At 38.2% G+C, this 9,759-nt stretch overlaps 2 protein-coding genes across 2 annotated transcripts; one reads left to right on the top strand and one right to left on the bottom strand.

Moving 5' to 3' along the window:
- Nucleotides 1-720: 720 nt before the first annotated feature.
- homezb (homeobox and leucine zipper encoding b) lies at nucleotides 721-5,486 on the top strand. The gene is made up of 2 exons (XM_079636677.1): nucleotides 721-1,458; nucleotides 2,861-5,486. The coding sequence occupies exons 1-2, from the start codon at nucleotides 1,180-1,182 to the stop codon at nucleotides 4,724-4,726; spliced, it is 2,145 nt and encodes a 714-aa protein (XP_079492803.1). The 5' UTR covers nucleotides 721-1,179; the 3' UTR covers nucleotides 4,727-5,486.
- Nucleotides 5,487-6,370: 884 nt separating this feature from the next.
- Nucleotides 6,371-9,023, bottom strand: cideb (cell death inducing DFFA like effector b). The gene is made up of 5 exons (XM_079636983.1): nucleotides 8,883-9,023; nucleotides 7,441-7,555; nucleotides 7,197-7,346; nucleotides 6,756-6,949; nucleotides 6,371-6,613 (listed from the first exon to the last, which is right to left on the bottom strand). The coding sequence occupies exons 1-5, from the start codon at nucleotides 8,906-8,908 to the stop codon at nucleotides 6,472-6,474; spliced, it is 627 nt and encodes a 208-aa protein (XP_079493109.1). The 5' UTR covers nucleotides 8,909-9,023; the 3' UTR covers nucleotides 6,371-6,471.
- Nucleotides 9,024-9,759: the final 736 nt, after the last annotated feature.

Below are 9,759 nucleotides of genomic sequence, written 5' to 3'. Positions count from 1 at the left end.
ATTTGGCAACTGGGAAAATGCAACAATGCAGCAGTGATGATTTGGGTCTGTCATAACCTTCTGTAAGCAGAGTGATCACACAAACATTAAAGCACTTTCTAAACCTCTTAATGTGTTGCAGTTCATTGCAGTTCATGTAAAACTGAATCAGTATCAATAAAGGATAATATCTTAATTAACATTCTTAGTTGATTGTAATAAGTTCAGAGTCAGACACACTAGTAAAATTGAATAAAATAAACAATTTCACATTTATTATTTTTTTTTTGTATGTGTGTTTTGTGTGTTCCGTTGCTGTATTGCATAAATTGCCAGCAATGTTTAATATAGGCAATACAGTTTTAAAAAAAATAAAATAAACAATTTCATCATTTATTTGATCAAAATACAAATAAATGTCTTTTTGTTTATGGCTTTTATATCAAGCAAATTATGAATGCTAGACTAATATCTAATCCTAAAGAAACCATTGTTAAAATGTATTTGGTAACTGTTTGTAAATGAAGACATCCCTGAAAGGTTTTGTCATAACCTGTACTTATTTTGTAGGCCTACTTATTTTATTATATTTTTATGTAAATGTGTGTATATATAGGCTATATACTGTTACTAATGTTTTGGAAATGTAAAGCTATTTTACCATCTCAATAAAACTTCTTGAATCAGAAAAGAGAAAGCGGCGGTCAATGAACTTTTATTTTGAAGCCGCTCTGGCTTCACACACTCGGAGGATGCGACAAACCAAACCTATGACAGCTTTCTGGACAACTGTGCGACCCATAGGCGAGTTCAATTGGCTCGGAGTGGCACTTGTAATTGCCTTATTTCTTAAGTAACTATATCTAATGAAGGATAGAAAAACAATAAATAAACCAGTTTGCATCCGAGCTGGCTATTTTTACTTTTTTATGCTTCTGTGTGAAGCCAACACGACAAGCTCTTGTGCTAGCTCGCTCGCTAGCCAGCCTTTGTTCCATACTCTGACCAGTGTGGCCATAAATTCGGATTCAACATTCAACTCTTGCACATGGACTCCATATACATATATTTTTTTCAAATGAAACTCGTTGCATCCTTTGGAGTACTGCGCACCGACTTTGTTTTGGGAGAAATTTAGCTACCTGATCTCTGTGTTAGCTTGTATGAATTGCGTCTTGGCTAGGTCGTGCATAGGTTGCCATGGAGCAGTGCGCAGCTCCGCAGCTCGAGAGCGCAAGCACGCACTCTTCACCACCAGACCCAGCGGAAAAGCCTGGAGGAGATGCTGGGGAGACGGTTAAGGATGCTTACGAATGTCGGATTTGTGGCTATAAAGCACAAGATGTTAAATGTCTCAGTCAGCACCTGCACGCCGCTCACCCTGTGACCAGCCTTTCTGACTCGGTGAGGAACGAGCGATGTGGAGCGCTCGAGGAGGAGCGAGTGGGTGACCTGGGAAAAAACTTGGTCAAGGATAAAGTAAGTAAAGTTTTGTGTTAATATCAGTATTTATTGATGTGCGTGAGTTTTTAGCTGTGTGGTCCACTAAAGATAATGTAAATGGAGTATTTGTTTAAATGTAAATAATTTGTCCTATTACGGTTTAATATGCAGAGAGCTTTTACGCTATTCCTAGTGTAAAGTGTAAAAACTATTGTTTGGGGCGGGGCTACCTCTTTGACAAATCGATGGCAGAGGGGGACCTATTTAAAAACAAGCTGTGTCAACAAATATATTTTATGAATTTGTTGCAAATGTTGCATTTGTTGGTTGCATACCGTCACTGAGGATGTATCAGAAAAGAAACCACTATAAAACAGACTCTTATACCTAGTGAGGTGTAAATACTGTAAAACGGCCTCAATGACATATGCAGCCAACAAATGTGACCTCTAAGGACACTGGACTAGCTGCACAAATTCAGAGGCTGCATCCTTCGAAATGTGTATTCGAAGGCCGATGGCGGCACGACGAAGGCTGTCCCAATTCGAAGGCTCCTCTGAAATGGATACAACAGATGGATCCTTCACAGCCTTGCCTACCCCAGAATTCATTGTGAGCAAGTGGCGACAGAATTTTTTTCTTGAGAAATTGCTGAACTATTTTTTTTTTAAGTATCAGGTTTCAGCTCAATCAAATGTAAATACAAAAAAGAAAAACTTTAAGCAGTTAAAATGTTGACTTTTATCTTACTATGCATATGCAATTATATATATTAGTTGATGTACAGAAATTAACTATGGTGAACATATTTAGACAGATAGTGAACCCTGTTTTGTTTTCAGAGTTTAATATAACTTTTTTTTTAAATCCAATACAAAAATTACTCCCGTTAGGTGACAATCCTACGTAGGCTAGACCGTCACATTTAACAACGCTCGGTGCGACCTTCGCTGCCTTCGAAGGATGCAGCCTCTGAATTGGGACATAGCCAATATGTTAAAGTCAAAATGAAATCAAAATAAATCGCCAATTTTTATTTTTTATGGAATATCACCGTGCCCTAGTAATCTAATTGCTGTAATATCATGTGAGTGACAGTTTGCTGGAGGAGAAGCATTATTGTCCAGCCCTCGCATTAGTGCACATTTCATCAGAGAAGAGATATCATTGCGAGGGGGAGGAAAAGTTAATATTAAAGATTCCGAAAGCTTATGAATAAAAAAAAAAGAATCTTGTGCATGGGTATATAATTTATAATAAACACTGCAGTATTCCATTTAAAAATTACCGTATAATTGTCAGTTTTTATTTCATGGTGACTTTAACTGCAGTGATTACCCTTTGTGCCTTATTTTAACCTTGTTGGAGAAATTTGTGGTTTATGAATATCTAACCTGATGCATTTGATATTCATATTTCTTGATCTCACTCTTTACAGCCAGTCAACACTGAGGGATCTGAATCTACTTCACTTCAGACTCCCAAAGACTCAAATGAGACGACATCCTCCATGGAGGCAAAAGAACAAGAGAAGATGGATGTCTCGCCTGCTCCTGAAGAAACTCAGAGCTCATCCCCCGAATCACCTCAGGAGAAGTCACCCTGCTCTTCAGGGACTAAGAAGTCCTGCCAAAAGAAGCAAACGGCCTCCTCTGGCACATCAACACACAACCAGGCTAACCTAGTCTGTCTTCCATTGGTATCCGAGGGGTTAAAGCTCATCTGGGTGCGCTCAGAGCAGGTCCACGAGCTGGATGCCGTGTCAGAACTCGTTGAAGCGTTTAATGAGTTCCCATACCCCACATCACAGGAGGCGAGCGCTCTAGCTCGAAAGTGCGAATTACCGCCGGAGAGAGTTAAAGCGTGGTTCATGATGCAACGGGTACGTTACGGAATTAGCTGGGCTGATGACGACATCCAAGAAACGCGACGCAAGCTGTGGCGAATTCAGAATAAATCGGTCGCAGAGGAGTGTGTGGAAATCAACGACGAGGAGGATTGTTTAGGACGTGATGAAACGCAACAGGATCTTATACCGCCACCTGCGGCAGATGCCCATGTAGTTCAGAGAGACCACACGCCTAAACCCAGCCGTACTGTTCCTCAACACATCATCAGTGACCAAAGCCGCTTGCATTTTAGCCAGAATAATGCTTCCCAATCCAATAACGGTGTGCAGCAGTTGATCAGTTCTAATGTCGTGTACAAAAACGGTCTTGGACCTGCATCTCAAGTTCCTCAAGTTAATCCCCACTTCCAAAGTGATAGTAGAAACGTACCATCTCACAATACTGGAGTCCAGCTGCTGGATGCCTATGGACGTTCACCGTTCGTTATGATGAACGATCGACAGACCGCAACGCCATACCCCGAACTCCCCGAGCTTTCACAGTCTCTACACTGCTTGCCAGGGAAAAAATCGAAAGCGCAGCTGATGGCCCTGCGCCGCAGTTTTGTACAGAAGTCTTGGCCCTCTGACGGTGAGGTTCAGCGGCTCCAGAAAATGACTGGACTGAATCGGCGTGAAATCCGCAAATGGTTCGCTGACAGTCGCTACCAGCTTCGCAAGAACGGCCGGGCATGGCTAGCCAAGCTCGCGGGGCGCAATCGGTCGATGCAGGTTCCCAAACAGAACTCTCAGAACGAGCTGGAGAACGATGCTCTGCCTGGTGCTGATTTTTATGACAACGACGAGGCTGACGACGCAGAGGTGGGGTTTGAGGTTGATGTGGATGTGGCTGACGATGAGGAACCTCTCAACCAATCAAATGAGACCAAGGAGGAAGTAAGTGACGAAGGTGAGTTTGATGACAGCAACGCTTCCGTTCAACAGTACTCTGCAGATATCTCCCCTTCTCCTTCTCCGTCTCCGTCATTCCTCCGCGGCCGGGTAGAACCAAACGTGCGACTTCGTAAGAAGACGAGGGAGCAGTTGGAAATTTTGCGGCAAAACTTCCTTCGCTGCCAGTGGCCCACAAGCGACGACTACTTGATTCTCCAGCAGAAGACAGGCCTGACAAGGACAGAGATCATCCAGTGGTACGGAGACACGCGCTACCATGTCAAACACAATCAGATGCGCTGGATGACCTCACAGGAGAGGGAACGCATCATCGCCGTCATAATGCAACAACAGAAAAGGGGCGGGAAGTATTCACGGGGAAGAGTCTCGTTTGAGAACATGGGCTCTGGGTTGAGTTTGGGTCAATCTACTGTAGTTAACGGAGGTGGAGGGGGCGAAGCAACAAACTGGAATGAACTTTTTAGAGGAGGAACCCCAGTTTTGCCTGAGGGTGAACTCTGACCTCGGCAGCAAAGTCAGTTTGCAATGGCATTTGTAGCTGTGCAGATAGGTGGAAACTGAATTCCACATCACTGCCAAAGATGTTACACAAATACTTTTTTTTTCTCTTAACCTATCTGGATATTTCTATCCCAATTTAATGCTATGACCAGGGCCTTGTAGAACCTCTCTTCACAACATTGTTATGCAATATGTATCTCCAAACCTAAGCATCTTACTTGAATCAAACATATTAAGTATTAGAATATGTACTTTAAAGTAATCGAAACAAAACTGTGTATGGCAAGGCACTGAATTTATAGTACAATGTATTTTGTTTGGTAGCTTGTTTTATCAGAGGTCTAATAAATTCTCGGTGTGACTCAACAGAGCGAATGCATGCATGTTGCCATTTTCATGTTTAAGTTGCACTTCGTGCTTAGATATGTAGATGTTTGCTTTCACAAAGGTCAATTGTATTAGCAGCATAACTGAAATCTTTTAGCTCCACACGTGTGCTACACAGATATGTTTCTTTGACGGAAACATTGTTCTGACATAATACTACATAATTTATGTGCTTGACTTTTTTTTTTTTTTTTTTCAATCATAATGTTTGTGGTCCTTTTTTATTTTTATTTGAAAACTAATTCAAATCTTGAGTAGTATCTTTTTGAAGTTGATTAGTCTATGCATTAACTAAGCTGATTAGAAAGACTGTCTTTTTTTGTGCTCAAGCTTTTTGTACGAGTTTGGTTTTACTTAATAAATTGATCTTAAAAACAAGTTTATTTTCTAAACATTCACCATTACAACAATTTTGTATTTACATTTTTACATTTATTCATTTAGCTGTCACTTCTATCCAAAGCGACTACACTGTAAAATGTGATCAGTTGACTTAACTTTAAAAAAGTGAGGAAACCCACTGCCTTAAAATTATTAAGTAATAAACTTCATGCCTATTTGAGAAAATTAAGCTAAGTTTATTCACTTAATCACTTTAATTTTTTTAAAGTTAAGTCAATTGATCACTTTTTTCAGTGCATCAAATGGAGAAGATAAAATTATAATACAGTGGTCTATCATGTAAACATATTGAATGGTACAATTGAAATGAACATATATAAAGAGAGTCAAACACACAGAATAAGTAACACTGGGTAGTCCTAGACTAAAAATAAAAAAATACTCCTAAAAGGCATAGAAACCTAAGCATTTTCCTGGAGCAACTTTTTGTTGCCCATAAAACCAGCAAGGTATAAATGGTAACTTTACAATTTACAATAAAGTTCATTAACATTAGTTAATGCATTAGGTATCATCTAACAATGATTTTAAAAAAAATTACAGCATTTATTCATCTGTGAATGTTCATTTATAAATATACTGTATATAATATGGTCCTAATGTATTATCATATTTTACTATTCAATTTAAAATTTTCAAATAAATGCTAATCTTTTGAAGTTTCTATTCATCAAAGAAACCTGGGGAAATTAATCATGATTTCCACAAAAATATTACAACTTTTTCCAACATAAGTTGGAACAATAATATTAATTAATATTAAGTGTTAGTTGTATGTTGTAAAATTGTTGTTCATTCATGTTACCTAATGCTTTAATGTTAAATGGAACCTTAATGTTACAATATAAATCTATAGGAAACGCCTCAATATCTCAGAAAAAGAAAAGAAAAAATCTCTCCCTCAGTTACATTCTTCGTGATATCGGATTCATGTCTTAAAATATAGATTTCTCCAGTTATTCCCAATACTCGATAGGCTGGTTACGTTGGGCTTGAAGAAGATCCGCCCCTTGGATAATACGGCGAATTACAGAAGCCGATGAGATCAGCAAGTGTCCAGCAGCATGGAGGAGACTGGACATGACTCTGAGCGCCTCCCTGAGACACAACAAAATACAATTCAGTTCAGTGACTTAATTGATAAAGATTTGTGCAAATAATCAGTAAATCAAACTCTTAAAATGCTTAGAGTTTGCATCTCTAATCTGTATTGCGGTATTAAGAGGGGAACCCTGCTTACCTCAGGACTTTTTTTGGTCCCAAGCATTGAAAATCTGCGCTGACGGAGTAGAGCCCTTGGAATGTGGCTTTCACGTTCAGTGAGCCGAATACATCTTTGGGGTGCGTACGGTAAAGGTCAAAGGTGATCTGAGCGATGTCTTTTCCTGTCCTTGGTTTATTATCACCTGGTTTGTTGCTACCCCTTTGAAGTAACTAAGGGAGGAAGTTAGTGAAAAGATAAGGTACCGAACAATACAAATAATATACTGATAAGTGAATGAAAGTTTTTCATATTTTGCTTCTTTATTTGAAGTGTGATACTGATAAGAATACATGTGATGCATATTGCCACATTTCTACTGTTGATGAAGTCAGATTAGTGGTGAAACACCTTAAAGCAACTAATAATTCCAGATGAAATTAAAAATGGTTTCTGCTTGACATAAACACACATACATACAGGATGAGGTTTCCAGATCTCTCCAGGGTTCAGGGCCATGAAAACGGTGTTGTCCGGCAGGGCTATGAGGAACTCATCGGAGTCAACCTCTGTCCCATCTTCCTCACACACCAAAGTCAGCTCAGAAGATACCAAGAGAGCCTGAGCTGCCTGAGGTATGAAACACAGTATAAAAATGTCCCACAGCATTATCAAATATGTCAAAACTTCCAGTTGGACTAAAACTGGGTTTTTCTTGTCATACCTTCTCTTGGAGCTCCTCTATGGTTCCTGCAGTGATTCCTTTTTTGACCTCTCTGTTCCAGGAACACACTCTGAACGGACGCTGAGGGGGCGACCAAACCCGCCGAGACACTGACCTGAAAGAAAGAGCGTTTGGAAATGAGGAGGAAGCAAAACGTCAAAGACAGAATAGAATAAGAGGTCAATAAAGTGAAGGGTTGGGAAAGTTGTTTTTGGAATCAGTTTAGAAAAGGAACAATTTGCCCAGAAACTACAATTCCCATTATTTGCGTTCCTACATCCTCAGTATGACTTTCTTTCTCAAAGGATTTTGATTAATTGTACTGGTCTGCTTGGATCATAAGTCTTCTGAAGCCATATGATAGCTTTGTATGATGAACAGATTGAAATTTTGGATCAAAACTGAAGACTGAAGAAATGGATAGTGAAAATTCAGCATTGCCATCGCATGAATACATTTCGTTTTCAAATATATTTAAATAGAAAACGGTTATTTTAATTTGTAATGATATTTGAATATGTTACTGTATTTTTGGTCAAGTAAATGCAGCTTTGGTGAGTAGGCCATAAGAGACTTCTTTCGAAAACAATAAAACAAATCTGTACTAGTTCATATACGACTGATTTCAAGCCTTCTGAAGTCATATACGATAGCTTTGTGTGAGGATTAGAAAGAAATTTGATATTCACCGACAATCTGGACATCTTCCTTAGCTGTTCTTGCCATTTTTAATGAGAGAGTTAGTGATGCCTGATTTGTGAACAATTAGGGTTTTTTTTTTTGATCATTGAATCATCTCTTTTCTAAATAATTTTGATCTGGTTCTCGAGTTCAACTGACTCACTGATCTGATAATAGCTCACTTGAACGAGAAGATTATAACTAAAATATCATTTAAGATTTAAGACTTAAGATTTCGGTCTGTTTATAACACAAAGCTATCCAATGTCTTATGTAGGCCTATTTTTTGTGTGTGTTTTTGTGTCCTTTCTTAAGTTTGAAACCAGTCCGCATTCTTTAGAACTACATGGACAAGAGCAACCAAAAAGCCACAGAGGTTTGGAACAACATGAGAATGTGTAAAAAAGAAGATTTTTAATACGATTTGTTTTCCTTTAATAATCAATGTCTCCTTTAAAATTGGGACAAGTACAGACAAATGGACGTAATCAGATTGTCTCTTATCTAAAGAGCTGTTAACGGAATAAAACCAAATGTGCTGTGAAACCAACAGTTAAAGTCCAATGTTTCAAGACTCACAGACAAACAATGATATAACTTTTTAAATAATAAATCTAAATATGTATTTTTTAATCTATCGCCTTTGGTCAAATATTTTGGCCTATATGTGTAAATTTGGCAGCTTTTTAAAGCATATACTTCTAAAGGTATATTATAAATAACAAAATTTATTGTCAACAAATTTACATTACTAAACTTACCTGAACAGGGAGGACGTTGTTTCCATTATGCTCTGTGGTCGAGGTCCTCTGTCTATTCACTCAATTTCGGTTGTTTACAGTCCCTTCTGCCTCACTGTTTGAAGTAAACTGGTCATACTGAGTCACAGCTGGTGATGAATATCTTTTTAAGAATAATGTGTACTGTGATTCTAGCCAAGTGGACTTTGACTTTGCAGGATGATTTAGTCTGATAGCATGTGTCATTGGGCAAGGTCTCTTGATTGTACTGTTTAGGAGCCACGGTGTGCATGATGTAAGTATGGGAAGACTGGGGAGTGTTGTAACACTTATTGCTGTCTGTGTGCTTGAAACTTTGAAATTATTCCCCCACATGTATCTGTTACAAATTCATTAAAGTTATTTTGAAACCAACAACTTATCCCTATACTGTAAATAAATGTTGTTGTAAATAAATGCTACCTCACAACACTAATAGAAAACATAAACATAATTTTACATTTTGCATGATTTTTCTTTGCTAATGAACTTTTTAGGTATTTTATTCATCTCATTATTAGGATATATTTCAGAGTTTTAAACTCTGCTCTTTTGAAACCTGGGGTTTTTACATGACCAAATTGGATTTTATAGCGAATATCTATTTGTAGTTATTTAAGTCAGTGAACAAACCTAGTGCTGCTAACATTGTGGTGGGAGCATCTATTTTATCCACAATACTTGTCTTGAACTTAGAAGACTTTTATTTTGAAAGCCAAAACAACAGACGGAACTACACGTCTTACTGAAAAAAAGCAAAGAAACATGATGGGCATAATTTTGATTAAAAATGAAATAATGCGTATTGTAAAGAATTGTAATAACATTCCAATAAAAAAGGCTGCCTACGAACATTTGT

Source organism: Phoxinus phoxinus (genome assembly GCF_949152265.1).
Source record: "Phoxinus phoxinus genome assembly, chromosome: 2".
NCBI classification, from domain to species: domain Eukaryota; kingdom Metazoa; phylum Chordata; class Actinopteri; order Cypriniformes; family Leuciscidae; genus Phoxinus; species Phoxinus phoxinus.
This window is presented reverse-complemented; position numbering and strand designations above follow the sequence as displayed.

Bases quoted from the DNA above. Each gene is read 5' to 3' on its own strand.
- homezb (XM_079636677.1), top strand. From the start codon at position 1,180: ATGGAGCAGTGCGCAGCTCCGCAGCTCGAGAGCGCAAGCACGCACTCT. The intron at 1,459-2,860 runs GTAAGTAAAGTT...CACTCTTTACAG, and splicing joins AAAACTTGGTCAAGGATAAA to CCAGTCAACACTGAGGGATC.
- cideb (XM_079636983.1), bottom strand. From the start codon at position 8,908: ATGGAAACAACGTCCTCCCTGTTCAG. The intron at 7,347-7,440 runs GTATGACAAGAA...TTCATACCTCAG, and splicing joins TAGAGGAGCTCCAAGAGAAG to GCAGCTCAGGCTCTCTTGGT. The intron at 6,614-6,755 runs GTAAGCAGGGTT...GTTGTGTCTCAG, and splicing joins GGACCAAAAAAAGTCCTGAG to GGAGGCGCTCAGAGTCATGT.